At 46.9% G+C, this 18306-nt stretch overlaps 1 protein-coding gene across 1 annotated transcript; it reads left to right on the forward strand.

The window, feature by feature from the left end:
* Positions 1 to 802: 802 nt before the first annotated feature.
* On the forward strand, positions 803 to 17769 carry LOC142596523 (aquaporin-3-like). Its single transcript, XM_075725672.1, has 6 exons — positions 803 to 910; positions 13322 to 13448; positions 13619 to 13756; positions 15814 to 15932; positions 16692 to 16909; positions 17601 to 17769. Exons 1-6 carry the CDS (start codon positions 803 to 805, stop codon positions 17767 to 17769), a joined length of 879 nt encoding a protein of 292 aa, XP_075581787.1.
* Positions 17770 to 18306: the final 537 nt, after the last annotated feature.

Genomic DNA, 18306 nt, shown 5'->3' on the forward strand with positions numbered 1-18306 from the left:
TGACGGGGATTGGCTCCACATTGGGGATCTCTCATGGCTTTTCTTCATAGCTTTCATGGGGACTGGGCTGGAAATGCTCTCCCAAAGCCCTGGGAGGGAGAGACAAACTAACAATATACGAGAGTTTGGACCCACATACAGCTTTTCACAGAGAGAGAGGTCTGGTCTTGCTTCATGATACCAACTTTAACTGGGTAATTGCTGGAGTCAGGAGATGCCTTGGCCTCAGCCCGCAGTACAGGTGTAGGGATCAAACCTTCCTGCCCCACGATTTTGCTGCAAAAGCACCTGCAGCCTCTGGCTTAGCACAGGAGCACTCATCACTTTGCCATCCTGCAGGAGCTTGGGAGGGAAAGCAAGCTGAAAGCAGGGTACTGTGATTGCACAAATGGGTTAAGACACTGGTCCATGCATTTAGCTTTTAGGACCTCAGCTGAAGCTGGGCAGATACGGTCCCATGTTTTAGGTGGTAAGTAATGAAAACAGCAGGGGTTTGGGCAGGATATCTTTGCCATGTTTAATTCCTCCTTTTTCTGAAACTCCTGAATCTTTCGCTCACCTATGCGAGCAATAAAGAAAATAAAGAAAACCACCCACTCTGTCTCACACTGGAAAGGAGGGGGGGAAAAAAAAAGTTAGGTTTGAAGAGTGGGTGGAAGGGGTGTGGTTACCCAGGAGGCGTGTCAGGCATTGCTGAACTTATTTATAAGCAAAGGCAGCCCTAGTAGGGAAGAAACCTTGCTGATGCTCTGTCAGCTGCTGCTTTTTCCCCTGGTACTGCTTGAAGGGTGCCTCTGCTGCAATGGGGAGGCAAAAGGATGTTCTTGCTACTATTGATGACCACCTGAGGATCAGAAACAAATTAGTCCGGCAAGTGCTGGCAGAGTGCCTGGGGACGCTGATCCTGGTGGTGAGTCTGCTATGTGGTGTGGGGATGCTCCCTAACCCCTGGGTGTGGGGGAAATTGTTCTGGTGAAGGGGCTGTGCTGTGGCCAGATTTTGCAATGGGGATGAGCCCAGTTCCAGTGCAACCTGCTGCATGGGCACTAGAGGAGAAGTCCTTATTCACAGTAAAAAAATTCATTCAAGTTGCCATAGGGTGAGCTTTGGTGTTGCTGGCAAAGGGTGGGCTCTGCAGAGCTTGTTGGGTGTTTGGGGGCTTTTTTGTGTCTGCAAAGTGCAGGGAGCAAAAAAGTCTCTGTGTAAGCAGCAAGTGTCTTGCTAGGGATTGTGCAAAGCTTCCTTTCTTTCTGCCCTGGAATATTTTCTTGGCCCTGAAATACTTCAAGTGTTATCACCTGGGGAAGTGAAAGCTTTTTCCTTACCTTGCTTTGTTTTCCTTGTGCATCCTATGGAGAAGCAGCAGCCAGAATTTAAACTGTTGCAGTGGTTTTTTGCTGTTGGCTGCATGTTCTCCAGGGTCTTATCAGCGGTGCTGCATGACGCTGCGGCAGCCTGTGCCAGCAGCTGATCAGAAGCTTGCACTTGCCATGTATGTGGCAGCGCTGAGCTGTCACTTGATGTGCTCTTAAATGGTGAATGGTAATAAAACTCTTCTGCCTGTTCTAGTGCTCGGTTTCCAAAGGGATGGGATAAAGCAGGGTGGATATCTGTATAAGTGATTTAGTTTGCAGATGTTTTGAGTGGCCCTGGCTTGCTTTGAAGTCGCAGGCAGATGTGAAGTGTTAGGATAGTTGTGTGTGAGCTGTGGGGAGCGAATACCTGTGTAGCAAAACTGGGATAGGATATCTGGTTTGGGCATCTGTATTTGAAAAAGGGCCACAGGTCTGGTGCATTGATATTGCAGCAGAAATGAGTTTGTGTTTGCACAGTGAATATCTGCAGGTGAAAGTTCCTCTGAAGTGGTGTAAAGCCAGAAATCCTATAGGTTTCAGTGGAGTGACTCTGAGTTTACACCTCATTGTAACTGGCAGGACTGTTTAGGGAGAAATCTAATAGTTGGAGGAGCTGAAAGTGGAGGAAGGCTTGATAAAGCTGCATGTGCTCCTGGGGACAACACAAAAGAACTGACACTATTTTATGCTTTCACAAATAAGATTTTTTTTTTTGATGAGGAAGCTACTTGGTCTTGTGTGGGAGGATAGGGGGCTCAACTGAGTTCCCCATAAAATACTACCATTCTTAAAAGAAAGCAGCTTTGCACAGTGCAATGGCTTTATCATCAGAGTGACCCAGCTTTGGTGATTTGCAAACAAGTCCTGTTGACTTTTTTCAGGGAAGAATTATTTGGGATTAAGGTGGGGAGAAGCTGATAGGAAAGTGATTAACAGGTAGAAAGCTGCTGTCTATGAATAGCTGATGTTGCTGCAGTTAGCCTCAGGATTGAAGCAAGGTAAGACTTGTAAGGAGGAATAATGTCTCCTGCTAGCCAAGTTAATATTGCTGGAGACACAAGGCAAGCCTTTAGCCATGTGGATCTGAGCTTTTGGAAGGGATTGTGATCAAAAAAATGTTATTCCTTCTTCAGATTGTATTAGTTGGTACAACAGAGATTACTTTTTCCTACAGCCTTGCCTCTCTGGGGCAGAGAGGAGCTGGGATGTGCTCAGAGCCTGAGGAAGGTTTTGTTACAAAATCGTAACCAGCCTCAAAAATGAGGGTGGTAATAGACACTCATCAACCGGGCTGGATGCTGTACTGGCAAAAGTAGGCAACACATGCCTTGTCCTTGGGAGCACCGCACCTGCTGTGTTTTAAAGTGTGTGTGTAAGTGTACAAGTAGATCCCTCACCTTGTTCAGGAATTCCTGAGCTGGTGTTTGGAGCCAAAGAATACGCTGGTTTTAGTGACACGTTCAACTCCATCTCATAGGTCTTGTAAAAGTCACCTAGCAACTCTGCAGTGGATGGAGGGCTGTGGGTACTCTGTGTTCATGTGGGAGAAGATAGGGTGGGTTGGTGGGAGAAATGGGAAAGTCCCAAACATGGTGAATACTCCTGGGTTGTCAGCAGGCAAAAACAAGGTATACAGAGAGGGAAATGGGTTCCAGGGCAGCAAGCCTGCAATATGGCTCTGCTGGGCATCAGTCCCTTTCTGCCTTGGAGCTGTCACAGCCTATTCTTCTGCTAATGATGTGATGCTTACAGATTTTATTTTACTAAAAAGAATTTTTTTTTTCTCCTTACCACCTGGATTCCACTGCATCTTTCTATTGTATCATCTGCCTGAAACAGGGCCTTGAAGTTGACTTTCTTCCCCTTTCAGATGGGTAGTAGTTTAAATTGGATAATCCCAGGAGAGATCCTCGTTCTGCCTGGAACAAAACTGACCATTTGTACCTTGCAAAAGTCCCTGTTGCCCATCCTGCCAGCAGGCTGAGCTAGGTGTGAATGCATTTAGCTGCATTTTAGCTCAGTAAATAGCTGTCATGGGCTTCAGGCAATAAAATATCTGAGGAAAGACCTGGGATCCATGAAATTCTCTTCATGGGAAATGGAGTTTACTGAATGCAAATATGTCTAGAGCAGGACAATATTAGGGATGACTTAGGGTTTGATATCACACTGAAATAAACTTCCTGAGCCGAAGGGAGTGAGACTGTTTAAAGTTTGCAGCTTACTTTAAATTTCACTGTGTAATGTGAAACTTGTCCCACTGTGGATATTCGCGCAGCTTCAGCTTCTTCCCTCTTCCCTTTCACTTGCATAATGACTGCAGCATGCTCAAACTCTTCTAGAGCAAAGCTATTTCAGACCCCTGCAAAGTTTCCTTGGCTGTAAGAATTAACCTAGTGCTTGATTTTATTTTTCTTATTTTTTTTTAAGGAGCTTGTAAAGGTAGTGAATGTTAAAACAGTGCCTCTTTTTTGATAAGAAAAATAATCCAACTAAGGCAGCCAAGCCCTGAATAGTGCAAAGGCAAGGTGCTCTCTACTTGCAAGCTGCTTTTGCTGCATACAGTGCCATGTTGTGCAAGGTTTTGGTCTGTGGGTAGTGTCCTTTCTGTTACAAGAATAGTAATGCTGATTCTACCTTCCCTTTGATAATTAAGATGACTCCCCCCCTTCAAAATGCACTTTGAGTGGTACTTTAGGTTTGAACTCTATACCTATGTTGGAAGCACTACTTACTGGCAATAGTGAAGCAATGCAAATGCTGAAGGCATTTTCCCCAGTTACTTGCTGTTTGAAGTATTACTGTAGTAACTCACTAAAGCCAGACTTTCAGTGGCAGGTCTCCATGTCTCCCTTAAAGACTTGATCTGTTTGCCTTGCTCTGCTGGCTGTAAATACCAAAACTGACTCTGTTTTTACATTTTCAGAAGTAACTTGCTGTTTATAATTGATTTCAAAGTTGGACTGTGATTCACTGCTGTAGAGGCACAAAGAAAGAACAAAACAATTCCTAATTGCTTTTCAATCAGGGCTGTCCTGACTTTGTGGCCAGGTGGGAGCTTTTTTGGGTATGAGTGTGCTGCAGACCACAGAAACTAAAATAACAAAGTAGTTAGGATGATCAAGGTGAAGGGAACCTCATTTAACTGTTGGCAGTGCAGAGCTTAAAGTCTCTGCTCATCCTGCAGCCATCCAGGGCGGCATGGCAATTCCCACAGTTGCTGTTTGATTTGTGCTGATTTTCTTGAACCCAGCTTGTTGTATTTGGAGAATGTGATTTTATTTTTTCTTAATTTTTAATTTTCTTCTTTGTTAATGCTTTGCTAGGTTTTAAAAGGGGCTGGAAATCTCTGCTGTAAGTATGTCGAATGCTGCTGATCCTTCCATGCAAAGGGTCTGTGCTGCTGGGTGTGGAGGCATGGGAAATAGTACTGCTGCTTTCCCTCACCTCTTCTACCAGAAGAGGTTGAAGCTCTTCATTAACTCTCCCTTCTTGCTGTCCCCATGCAGGAGCAGGGAGGTTTCTCCTTCCTACAAAGAGGACAGTTCAGGCACCAAGACTTGCCCTTGATGGGGATGCAGCTTTTCCCCAGGAGTGCCCAACCCTGTGACCAAAACCCCACTGGAAGTATGAGTCTTTCTAAGAGCTAAAGCTTCCTGATCTGAGGGATATCAGAATAAGTGTTCTTGCTTCAGTGTGGGGAACAAGCTAAAATAGTGAGTTTCCTCTCTAATGCCCAACTCCTCTGACGGTTGCTTGGGTTTCTTGCGCTGAGCACTGCTCATCTCCAGCTTTGTGCAATGTTGTTTTGGCACGTGATGTATGTGCGGCACAACTTTCCTTAGACCCTCTTATCTCTTGAGTCCTGCAGCCCTGCCTGGCTCCAGGACAGTGTGCAGTGTAGAAAGAGCCATAACATGACAGACCATCTGCCCCTGCCCTTCCCTGTAGGACTGCTTCTGTCCAGGCTGGCTCCAGCTGTGCTGGACAAGAAACCTGACTCTGTGTGTGAGTATAATGTTTCTCCTTGCTTTGCCCATTGTAAATGATGATCAGTCTGGTTGTTCGAGAGATGCTTTGAAGGAAAGGCAAAAATGACAGTGCTCCTTGCACTGTCTTTGTGGCTAATGGAGGTAGTCCTGGCTGCATGGGCCATGCAGTTGAAGATCTCTGCATGCTGCTTGAGCAGAAACAGCAATGGGGATAGAACTGTCTTCAGATCTACCCAGCTGGGTCCTGCTACTTGGGGAGGGCAGCAAAAGGCCATGGGGGAGACTTACAGTGCCTTTAACCCCTTCTTGCTTTGAGCTGAAGAGGAGTTGGGAGGTTGTTTTGAACTGGCTGTAAAGTGATAGTCCTCTGTCCCCCTCCCTCCTTGAGGATAGTCTTAAGTTCTGCTCCAATACGAAGAGAGGGGTCCCTTTGTGTATTTAATGCTTAAAATCTTCTATCAATATCTTAGGGTCTCTTCCTTCAGAGTAGACCCATGGTTTGAACTGCCCTTCTGGCATCTTTCCCACTAACCGGAGGGCAGCAAGGGCTGAGCAAGCAGCCTTTCCCATCCACCGAGGTGATTAGGGTAGACTTACATCAGGCTCCTTGCCTAATCCCTGGCTTATTTGCTGGCTGAAAAGTAACTTGGGTAATAACACTCCTCCTGGGCTATGCCAGCAAAACTTTTCCATCTTGATTTAGAGATCAGGCTGTCTGAAGTCCAAGAGCAAATGCATCCAGGCCTTTTGTGTTACACTTGAAGGTGTGAAAAAGCACAGGCAAAGAAAAGAGGAGGCAAACAAGGGAAGAAACCTGGCTGTTGTGCAGGGGAGTGCTGAGCACTATCTTCCTCCTGAGCTCACATATGGAGCTGCTTTTCACAAGGTCTGCCTATAAACTCAGGTGGCCTCACTTCTTCATTAGCTTTTTCAACTTTTTTTTTGTTTTTCTTTTTGTCCTCCAAGATCCTTTCCTACCAGCCCTGACTAGCTCTGGGGCTTTCTTGTCTCCAGACATTGAGACAGGGTGGTTTTACCTTGGGTGACAAAGCAAAATGGCCAGTCTCCAAACATGCCCTGGACACAGGAATTTAAGTTTTCAATTTCAAAAATTAAGTGAAGTGTCACCCAGTGATCTGCTACCTTTTCCTGGTCTTGCTGCTGCTTCTGGCTGTCCCCTCCCTTGTACAGGCTCTAGAGTTTGTAAGCCCCTCTATCCTTGAACCAGTTTGACACTCAGATCCTGCAGAACATGGATTTTGTTATTTTTCACAGTGCAAGGAGATGGATCAGCTTGTGAGGGAGGAGGTGTGAGAAGCCTCCCTGTTGGCAGGGAAAGACATTAGTTCTGCTAGAGCCAGTAAGATGAAATTAGGGAGCAGGCTTCCATTAACCTGGTGGTGCATTGACCTCAATTTCTAGGAAAGTAGCTTTAATACATCAGAGTAATGCTTTGCTGCAATCATTTTATTAGCACTTTAAAATTGCTTTTGAACTTGGCTATTGGATCATGGGGGTATAACAGTTGACTGCTGCACACACTGCCATGTGAGGCACTAGCCTGGGTTTCTGTTGTCTGGGATGTTCTTCCAGTAATGTGTTGTGTGTTTGTTTGTTTAAAAAAAAACAAAGAGGAAAAAAGTGTGTGTGTGGGGGAAAAGTGCTGGAGGAAGGTTATTAAAATCAACAGTGAGGGGTCATCTCTGCCTTGGGTGTGCACCACTGTCTCTGACCATAGTGCTGTAATATTGACTAAGGACTCTTACATCCATTGTATGGACTTAAAAGCCACTGGGATAAACGCTGAATTGCTTTTATTTGACCTTCCTTGCCTTTCAACTCAAGCTAGCTGCTCCTAAATGCTTCTCTGTGAGCACTGAAAAAGGAAGACTTAAAAAATGGATGCTGAGGGTCTCCTGTCTTACATGGCATCATGGTTTAACACCAGCTGGCAACTAAGCACCACACAGCTGCTTGTTCATTCCTCTCTGGTGGGATGGGGGTGACAACTGGAAGAGTAAAAGTGAGAAAAATTGTGGGTTGAGATAAAGACAGTTTAATAGGGAAAGCAAAAGCCATGCACGCAAAAAAAGCAAAACAAGGAATTCCTTCACTGGGGATCAGGCTTAGCCAGCATGGGTTTGTGAAAGGCAGGTCCTGCTTGACCAACCTGATCTCCTTCTATGACCTGATGACCCACCTAGTGGATGAAGGAAAGGCTGTGGATGTCATCTACCTGGACTTTAGCAAAGCCTTTGACACCATCTCCCACAGCATTCTCCTAAGGAAGCTGGTGGCTTATGGCTTAGGCAGGTGTACTCTTACCTGGGTAAAAAACTGGTTGGGTGGCCGAGCCCAGAGAGTTGTGGTGAATGGAGTTAGGTCCAGTTGGTGACAGGTCATGAGCAGTGTTCCCCAGGGCTCTGTTTTGGGGCCAGTCTTGTTTAATATCTTTATCAATGATCTGGGTGAGGGGATTCAGTGCGCTCTCAGTAAGTTTGCAGATGACACCAAACTGGGTGGGGGTGTCGATCTGCTGGAGGGTAGGATGGCCCTGCAGAGGGACCTGGACAGGCTGGATCAATGGGCCGAGGCCAACTGTATGAGGTTCAAAAAGGCCAAGTGCCGGACCCTGCACTTGGGTCACAACAACCCCATGCAACACTACAGGCTTGGGGAAGAGTGGCTGGAAAGCTGCCTGGCCGAAAAGGACCTGGGGGTGTTGGTCGACAGCCGGCTGAACATGAGCCAGCAGTGTGCCCAGGTGGCCAAGAAGGCCAACAGCATCCTGGCTTGTATCAGGACTAGTGTGGCCAGCAGGAGCAGGGAGGTGATTGTTCCCCTGTACTCGGCACTGGTGAGGCCGCACCTGGAATACTGTGTCCAGTTTTGGGCCCCTCAATACAAGAAAGACATTGAGGTGCTGGAGCATGTTCAGAGAAGGGCAATGAAGCTGGTGAAGGGTCTGGAGCACAGGCCTTATGAGGAGCGGCTGAGGGAACTGTGTTTGTTTAGCCTGGAGAAGAGGAGGCTGAGGGGAGACCTTATTGCTCTCTACAGCTACCTGAAAGGAGGTTGTAGTGAGGTGGGTGTTGGTCTCTTCTCCCAAGTAGTTAGTGATAGGACAAGAGGAAATGGGCTCAAGCTGCACCAGGGGAGTTTTAGGTTGGCTATTAGGAGAAATTTCTTCACGGAAAGGGTAGTCAAGCATTGGAACAGGCTGCCCAGAGAGGTGGTGGAGTCACCATCCCTGGAAGTGTTCAAAAAATGGGTAAATGTGGCACTTTGACATGGTTTAGTGGGCATGGTGGTGTTGGGTTGATGGTTGGACTGATGATCTTAGAGACCGTTTCCAACCTTAATGATCCCTAGTTTTTACTTTCATTATAAATAATGCAGCCACCAAGCCAGGAAACATGAAATTATTACTCTACCCTTAATTGGTTTAGTGGTGGACTTGGTAGTGTTAGGTTAATGGTTGGACTTGATGATCTTAAAGGTCTTTTCCAACCTAAGTGATTCTATGATGCTTCCCTTTGGCAGGCAGGTGTTCAGCCATCTCCAGGAAAATGGGGCTTCATCACATGTGGTTACTTGAGAAGACAAAATGCCATAACTTCCTTTTACCCCCAGCTTGACATGCTGAGCGTGATGTCATATGGTATGGAATATCCCTTTGGTCAGTTGGGGTCAGCTGTCCCTGCTGTGTCCCTTCCCAACTTCTTGTGCACCCCCAGCCTACTTGCTGGTGGGGTGGTGTGAGAAGCAGAGAAGGCCTTGACTCTGTGTAAGCACTGCTCAGCAATAATGGAAACATCCCTGCGTTATAAACACTGTTTCCAGCACAAATCCAAAACTAGCAAATAGAAGTGGAAGTGGTTTGATTAAAAATTGTAATAGCCACTACCACAACAAAATTGTGTAATGTCAAGCCACTTGCTGCAAAAGTATGGCTGAGTGTGATTTTAACTAGTTCCTAAAAGTCAAATACCAAGGATGGATGTCATGTATGAGAACATATGTTCATGCTTGGTGTCATGGTTTAGCCCCAGCCAGCAACTAAGCACCACGCAGCCACTCGCTCACTCCCCCTACCCTGATGGATGGGGGAGAAAATCAGAGGAGTAAGAGTGAGAAACACTCCTGGGTTGAGACAAGAACAGTTTAATAATTGAAATAAAGTAAAATAGTAATGATAATAATAACAATATAATAATGATAATAACAATGTACAAAGCAAGTGATGCACAATGCAATTGCTCACCACCTGCCGACCAATACCCAGACAGTTCCTGAGCAGCGATTGCTGCTCCCTGGCCAACCCCCCCAGTTTATATACTGAGCATGACATCACATGGTATGGAATAGCCCTTTGGTCAGTTTGGATCAACTATTCTGGCTGTGCCCCCTCCCACTTTCTGTGTACCTGGCAGAGCATGGGAAGCTGAAAAGTCCTTGACTAGCATAAGCAGTACTTAGCAACAACTAAAACATCAGCGTGTTATCAGCATTCTTCTACTAAATCCAAAACACAGCACTGTGCCTGCTACTAGGAAGAAAATTAACTCTATCCCAGCCAAAACCAGGACACTTGGTGAACTTCACTGGTGCAGGGTGGAATTGCACACATGCATATCAAAGGTCAAACCTGTCCATACATATCTGTCCAAAAGGTATGTGGCTAATGAGTCAACCACCATTCACTTGCTGAACTGCCAGTTCTTTCTGAGTGAATAACACAAATACTGTCATCAATAGGAAGAACCTGGGGCCAACCCTGCCAAACTCATATGCACATTGCAGCTTTTTGTGGGCTCACCCCCTCCCTGGTCAGACTGATGTGCTGTGTGGCCTTAGAGAGGTGAACACTATGGCCAAGTTCTCTCTCCAAACCTCTGTCTGAAGCATGCTGGGGCCCTTCTGGGGTAAGGGAAGGAACAAATGTCACCTTGGTCATTAGCCAGTACTTATTTATTCAGTTGGAGCTATGCTTCCCTCAATGGTTTGGGCATAGCTGGGAATGATGGCTGTTTGCTGCACAATAAACAAGACTCATCTTTTCTGCTTTTGCCTGTGTGTCTTCTCTGCCATGGTTTCCCAGCTGGGCAGCTCAGGGTTAGGACATTGGAGGGGCTGTTCTGACTGCACCCAGTAGAGAGCAGTGCTGGACATCCCCTCTCATTAACAAGTTCTACAGGTTCCTTTGTTCTTTCTATGCAAGGTCCTGTGTTGGGAACCTGGCTTCTTGTCAAGAGGCACCTGTGTACAGTGTCCACCTCCATGAGTCAGCCTGCAGCCTACTTGGCTGCTCCTTTCCCAGCAGGCTGTGTGCAGTGTTTGCTTTATTAGTAATTAATCAGTTGTCAAGGGGATGGGAGGGGATGAGTTAGGTGTGTTTTAGCTTTGCCCCGATCTGGATTGTGTGTTGCTCAGTGGCCATGTCCAGTATTGGCAGGAGAAGTGAAGAGAGCTATCCCTGGTGCCTATTTGGTGGCTTATCCCCTAGGAGCAGATATTGCCTCTGTGGCAATTGAGTAACTCTGGGATCATGGAGTTCACAGAAGCAGAAAGTCTTGGTGGGTGTGTAGATATGTGCATGTGCAGTAGAAATAAGGCAAGCCTTGATCCCTAGATTTGAGGATCTTGGGAGCAAGCTGTAATCCCTGTCCTAGTTTAAGGATGTTCTTGGTACCTGCTGATGTGATAATCCCTGGTATACACTAAGAATCAGTTCGGGTGGAGTCAGTGGAAGATAAAAGCATACAGAAGATCAGGATTAGGGCTCCTTAAATTACATGGTGGGTAGTGGAGAGACTTGGCCAGGCAGAAGGCCTCCAGCTGGATGACTGATGAACTGAACTGCCAGGGGAAACTGGGTTGTTAAGGATGAGCACAGGAATGATAGCTTTTGGATGTGGTTGGGAAGAAAAGGATCACCTGTTTGGAGCAAACATCTTTGAGAGGGTGCATGCCTCCCTTAGCTACTAGGAAACATCCCTTATCACCCAACAGAAACAAATTTTGACCCCAAAGTGCTTGATGCACCCCTGATCTTGGACAGAGGGCCAAGCCTCTGGCTGTACTGGTGTCATGGTGTCTGAAATTTGGACTTCTCTTGATGGTGCCTGTGCCATGTTGGTACTGCAGAGATAGGCCAGCTGTGTTGCCCTGATCCTTTCTTACAGGGCTAGTTTGAGATGGTGTGGGCTGTGCTTGGAGTGCCCATGTGTATTGGGTTTGCATGGCAAGGTTTTGGGGGGGGGGGTGTGTGTGTGTGTGTGCGCTACAGGGGTGGCTTCTGTGAGAAGCTGCTAGAAGCTTCCCCCATCTCTGATAGAGCCAATGCCAGCTGGCTCCAAGACAGACCTGCCACTGCCCAAGGCTGAGCCAATCAGCAATGGGGGTAGTGCCTCTGTGATAACATATTTAAGAAGCGAGGGGGGGAACTGCTGTGAAAACTGCAGTGGGAGAGAGGAGTGAGAATGAGAGGAATGATTCTGCAGACACCAAGGTCAGTGAAGAAGGAGGGGGAGGAGGTGCTCCAGGCACCAGAGCAGAGATTCCCCTGCAGACTGTGGTGAAGACCATGGAGGTTAATGATGGAGCAAATATCCTCCTGTAGCCTGTGGAGGACCCCATGCCAGAGCAGGTGGATGTGCCTGAAGGAGGCTGTGACCCCATGGGAAGCCTGTGCTGGAGCAGGCTCCTGGCAGGACCTGTGGAGAGAGAGAGGAGCCCATGCTGGAGCAGGTTTGCTGGCAGGGCTGGGGACCCCGTGGGGGACCCACGCTGGAGCAGTCTGTTCCTGAGGGGACTGCACCCCATAGAAGGGACCCATGCTGGAGCGGTTTGTGAAGAACTGCAGCACATGGAAGGGCCCACATTGGAGAAGTTCATGGAGGACTGCTTCCTATGGGAGGGACCCCATGTTGGAGCAGGGGAAAAGTGTGAGGAGTCCTCCCCTGAGAAGGAAGGAGCAGCAGAGACAGCATGTGATGAAATGACTGCAACCCCCATTCCCCATCCCCCTGAGCCACTCAGGGGGAGGAGGTAGAGAATTTGGGAGTGAAGTTGAGCCTGGGAAGAAGGGAGGGGTGGGGGGAAGGTGTTTTAAGATTAGGATAATGAGAAATAAAACCAAATCTGTTTTGATTGGTAATAAACTATTTTTCCTCAAGTTGAGTCTGTTTTGCCTGTGATGGTTATTGCTGAGTGACCTCTTCCTGTCCTTATCTCAACCCACGAGCATTTTTGTTATATTTTTTTCTCCCCTATCCAGCTGAGGAGGGGGAGTAGTGATAGAGCAGCTTTGGTGGGCACCTGGCATCCAGCCAGGGTCAACCCACCACAGCACAGAGCATACTTTGGGGCTGGGACATCTGCAGGTACCTCAGCTCAAGGCGGCAGCCCCAGTCACTTGCTGTCAGCCAGTGCCACCTGAAAGAGGACTCCATGAATGTCAGGCTGAATATGGCTGCCTTTAGTCATGTCTGCACGTGCAGGCATTAGCAAAACTGTCCCTTGACAATCTATCTGCTACTGTGTCAAACAATTATTAGCCTTTTTAACAAAAAGGTACCCAGGTCCCTCATCTGAACAGTTGCACTGTAAATACCTCGATCCAGGGTGCTGTCTGGCTGATTCTTCTCACTTACCGCATTAAAACTAGATGGTCTGACAAAGACCTCTAGCTTCCTGGAGATGTGAACTGTGGTCTGATCTTGCTTTTGATTTTGGCCTGCTTTTGGTTCCCCCTGCTAGGAGATAGTCTTGGCCTGTGTCCTTTCTCCTTCCCTGCTGTCCCTAGAGGTAATGCCTAGATACTTCAACTGAAGGTTGAAATTCTGAAGGTTTTGAGTCATGGGTGAGCTGTGATGGTGCATGCAGGTGTAAGTGGAGCAGTTGCAGGCACTGGTCAGCAACTGGCCCTGATGTGAAACAGAGTGTAATTTCAATCCCTTCTTCTCCTGCTAGCTGTTTGGCTGTGGCTCCGTTGCACAGATTGTGCTCAGCAGAGGGAGTCATGGAGGTTTCTTGACTGTCAACCTGGCCTTCGGCTTCGCTGTGATGCTCGGCATTTTGATCTCAGGACAGGTATCAGGTATGCTGTGGCTCCATGTGGACTGTATTTCACTTATGATAATTGTTGTGTAGGCCTAGATGGCCGCATTTTTCCTATGCGGCACTGGTATGGAAACTGGTGTCCCTTGGCTCATCTCTGGGACTCAAATTCTGCTTGTAAAAGTGCACTGACCACCAACCTCTCTGCAGGTGGACATCTGAACCCAGCTGTCACTTTTGCCATGTGCTTCTTAGCCCGGGAGCCCTGGATCAAGCTACCAATTTATGCCCTGGCCCAAACCCTGGGGGCTTTCCTGGGAGCTGGCATAGTCTTTGGACTGTACTATGGTAAGTGCAGAAACTGTCTGTGTGTGTTGGGGTGAGATGGATGCTCTTTATGACTCACTGCAGGGATGTTGGTTCCCAGATCAGAGAAGCATTTTCTTGCAGAGCAGAGGTGTGAGAAAGCTCCCTACTGTGTTTCTGGGAGGGCTTTCCTGTTCTGATGATGATGGGTTCAAATCAATCTGAAGGCCAACCTGCATTGTCAATGCATGAGTCTTTGTCCTTGAGTAATGATCACTGTAACATGGACCACTGGATGGCCCCTCTTGTAGGTACTACCTGGATTAAAACAGATCTTTCAGAAATGCTGCTGAAACACTAGTAGTGATGGAGACTATATCTGTGCATTGTTCCAGAGCCATTTTATCCTTGGTTTAAAAAAAATTAAGACTTCACCATGGATCTCTTCTGCATTGTCTCGTGTTAGCTTCTGGATGATGGGATTTCTAGCAGTTTTTGCTGCCCTTACCAGAATGATTCTATACCTTGGAAAGCATCCTAGAAATCTTCCAGTCCCTCAAGCATCTATTCCTCCTGAGTGATGTTCCTCATCACAGGGCAGTGTTCAGTGGGCAAGAACTGACTCTTTGTGCTGGAAATTGCTCTTCCTCAAATATAAAGGATGACATTTTGACTCAGATTTTGCCTCCTGATGTCTGTTTCTGGCAATAGGAGCAGTGTTTCCTGTAGCTGAGCAGAACATCTGGGTCACTGTAGCTTCCACCTGAAGGGAGGAAACTGCCACCCTGGCAATAACACCAACTGCTTTTCACTTTAGAAAGAAGCAGGGGGACCTACCTTTATTTCTGTAAACATCAGGACCTCCAGTTCAACACCAGTTACCTTTCTACTTGGTGGGCTGAAGTCTCCTCTTCAGAAGAGTTAATCCCATCTTAGCTGCTGTTGTGGTTTAGCCCCAGCCAACAACTAAGCACCACGCGGCTGCTCGCTCACTCCCTCTGCCCTGGTGGGATGGGGGAGAGAATCGGAGGAGTAAGAGTGAGAAACACTCCTGTGTTGAGATAAGAACAGTTTCATAATTGAAACAAAATAAAGTACAATAGTAATGGTAATAATAACAATAATAATTATATACAAAGCAAGTGATGCATAATGCAATTGCTCACCACCCGCTGACCGATACCCAGACAGTTCCTGAGCAGCAATTGCTGCACCCCGGCCAACCCCCCCCCAGTTTATATACTGAGCATGACGTCATATGGTATGGAATAGCCCTTTGGTCAGTTTGGATCAACTATTCTGGCTGTGCCCCCTCCCAGTTTCTTGTGCACCTGGCAGAGCATGGGAAGCTGAAAAGTCCTTGACTAGCATAAGCAGTACTCAGCAACAACTAAACCATCAGTGTGTTATCAGCATTCTTCTCCTACTAAATCCAAAACACAGCACTATGCCTGCTACTAGGAAGAAAATTAACTCTATCCCAGCTGAAACCAGGACAGCTGCCTAAACCATGGAAGAGAGATACCTTCAGAAAGTGTCTAGTTGACCATGGAGGGAATCTAGACAGCCCACCTAGGCTTGTTATCTAGCTTCTACATAGTGGTAGGCAAGGGGCTGACTGCTCTACAAGACAACCCTGAGAGGTGAAACTAATTGTGTATTGGCTTAGAGGAAAGTGCAAGATCAGCCCAAATCCTGTTTGCTGCAGATCAGATCCATAGCAGTATCTCATGTCTTGACACCAAAACTGATACCACAGGCATTTGTGTACTTTTAGGAGAGATTTGGGGTCAGCTTAGTGTTTACTTTTTAGCTCTATCTTGTTTGCCAGGCACCAGGAAAGAAATATTAGGAACAGGGACTCGGGCCATCTGCATCTGAGCCTGACGTGTAAAATGCTGTGGTGGATCATGCCTGAAGTTTTCCAAATGAGTGTTTTCTCTACAGCAAATGGTGTTGCAACACATAGCAATGGGGTGCTCAGGGAATTCTATCTCAATATTCATGGCTCTGTGGAGCCTACATTTTAGTCATCTTCCAAGCAGGGTCCTATCTCTGTGTGATGGAAAATGACTGACCTCTCTTAACCCCCCCCCCAGATGCCATCTGGGATTTTGGCAGCAACCAGCTCTATGTAACAGGACAGAATGGCACTGCTGGTATCTTTGCCACCTACCCGTCTCAGCATCTGAACGTTGTGAATGGATTCTTTGACCAGGTAAGAGGGTGCTGGGAGGATGAAGGTGTGTTTGAAGAGGAATCTTTTGGGGTGGTTCTGGGTCTCTCCTTTAGTTGGAGAATGAATTGCAATTTAAAGAAAAGATATCCAGAAATGTTTTTAGAGCTCACACAGGTATCTCACTAGCCCATAGAAAGAGCAGAGCCAGAAAGGACCCTTACAGCAAGAAGGCTTGTGTTAAGGGGATTAACCAGTGGTACAACACTGGCCAGGACACCAGTGAAAAGGATATCACTTGCTCTCAGCCCCTGAAGAGCCATAGCGTGAGGAAGGATGGCTCTTCCTCACTCCCACTGTACTACTGTGCCTGTTGCACAACCCAGAGGTCAACTGGGTGTGGGGTGGTGGTTGGTGTTGGAGGTGACTGTCTCCTCCTTAAAGTTGCCATCAACCAGAAATGGACAGCAGCCACCCAGCTGTAGCAGGTTGGAAGCAGGTTCAGGAAGATGTCTTCAGCTTTTCTGGCTGCTCAAACAGTTATTCATAGCTCTTCTGTGGGTAGGGAAAAAGGTGTGGGCTTGATTGAGCCTGTGGGCTGCCAGGAGGAGCACGTTCCATGCTCCCATTCCTGTGGGTGCTCAGTCTACTGTGGTCTGATAATGCTATGGGATGACTTAGTGCAGCTCTGAAAGAGCTTTTAGAGAATGAGTCCTAAATGCATGGGACTTCAGAGGAGTTAAATTGGTTAAAAGATTAATCTGGATTTAATTCTTCTTTTTCTTCTACCTTCCTCCCCAGTTCATTGGCACTGCCTCCCTGATTGTTTGTGTTTTGGCTATTGTCGATCCCTACAACAACCCCGTCCCCACTGGGCTGGAGGCTTTCACAGTTGGCTTCGTTGTCCTTGTTATTGGAACCTCCATGGGCTTCAACTCTGGCTACGCTGTCAACCCTGCCAGGGACTTTGGCCCTCGTCTCTTCACAGCCATTGCTGGCTGGGGCACTGAAGTGTTCTGGTAAGTACTTGCCAATGAAAACCTTATGCATCAAGGGGAAAAAAAATTACAAGTCCAAATAGGTGGTAGCTCTGGCATTATAAAGAGTCTTAGCACCCATGAGGTATCTTTGGATTGTATAAATGTCTTTAAAAGATATTTCTTAAGAAATCGTAGAAGCTGGGCAGCTTTCAGTGGTGAGAGAAAATGACCTAACTTTGCTATCAGGGAGGAAATCTAGGACCATCCATGAGAAGTTCAACTGCACCTTAAACATGAGCCTATCATAATTTTTTTGGTGGTACAAAACGGAGGGTGTTTGTTATACTAAGATTTTGTTGTTGCTGGAGACAATTAAGAGAGCCATGAGCAATACAGGCTACATGCTATCAAGGGCTGCTTTCCTGCAAGTAGTGGGAGGGAAGTGAAGGTGCCTAGTTCAGGCACTGCAACTGCTTCTCTCCTTTCTTGGTGGAGAGGCAGTCTTGGAAGACCTGAAAGTAGCTATTTTGAATTGCTTGTCACCTGGACTTGCAGTGGGGGGCAATACCTGCCTTGGAAACTGCTGTGGACATGTGGGTACCATTGTCTTTTGCAAGTCAATGGTGATGTTTGGAGATGACCAGATCTTGCATTGTTTCAGATCCAAACGGGAATATCCTAATGCTTAGGCTGCAGTTCTTGCTTTGTGCACTTTCTTTTTGTTTTCCAGGACTGGTAAGCAGTGGTGGTGGGTTCCAGTTGTTGCTCCTTTCCTTGGGGCCATTGTGGGAGTGATGGTCTATCAGCTGATGATTGGATGTCATGATGAGCCTTCTCCACCTGCCTCTGAGCAGGAAACAGTCAAGCTGGCTAATGTGAAGCATAAAGAAAGGGTCTGAGGAAGCTGCCACCCAGATCTGGCAGACGTTCATTACTCAGGACTGCAGTTGGCAAAGAGGAAGAAGGAGTTAAGAAGAGCTTCAAGAACAACAGGAAGAGGTGTTTTGGTTTTTTTTCCCTGTCTTGAGATATTTTAGCCTTTTTTTTGTGTATATTCCTGATGCATTTGCTTTAGACATTTTCCTGTGAGCCTTTCCCCAAATGCAGTATCATGTAATCTTTCCCTAGTAGAAGGGGGGTTGAGGACTGTGGGAGTCAGGAGAGAAGTGGGCATTTCTGTCCAACACCTCCAACATGGTTAAGGAATCTAGAGCTCTTTTGGGCTGTGTTGCTGGCCTTGCCTGTGACCTTGGCAAACTGCTTCCCTCCAAACCTGTGTCCCCATCTGTAGAGTGGGGATTGTGCAAAATGTAAATTGTTTTGTTAGCAAGGAATGGAAACTCCTACATCCTGGAAAAAATTTGCATGTGATTCTACAGTGGATCAAATTCATGCTTGGTGTTGCTCTAAATTCAATGACTTGGCACCAGGAATGA

This window comes from Pelecanus crispus, chromosome W (assembly GCF_030463565.1).
Source record: "Pelecanus crispus isolate bPelCri1 chromosome W, bPelCri1.pri, whole genome shotgun sequence".
NCBI lineage: Eukaryota > Metazoa > Chordata > Aves > Pelecaniformes > Pelecanidae > Pelecanus > Pelecanus crispus.

Coding starts and splice junctions, on each gene's coding strand:
- LOC142596523 (XM_075725672.1), top strand. CDS start 803: ATGGGGAGGCAAAAGGATGTTCTTGCTACTATTGATGACCACCTGAGG. Junction 13,449..13,618: donor GATCTCAGGACAGGTATCAG/GTATGCTGTGGC, acceptor ACCTCTCTGCAG/GTGGACATCTGAACCCAGCT. Junction 15,933..16,691: donor TGAATGGATTCTTTGACCAG/GTAAGAGGGTGC, acceptor CTTCCTCCCCAG/TTCATTGGCACTGCCTCCCT.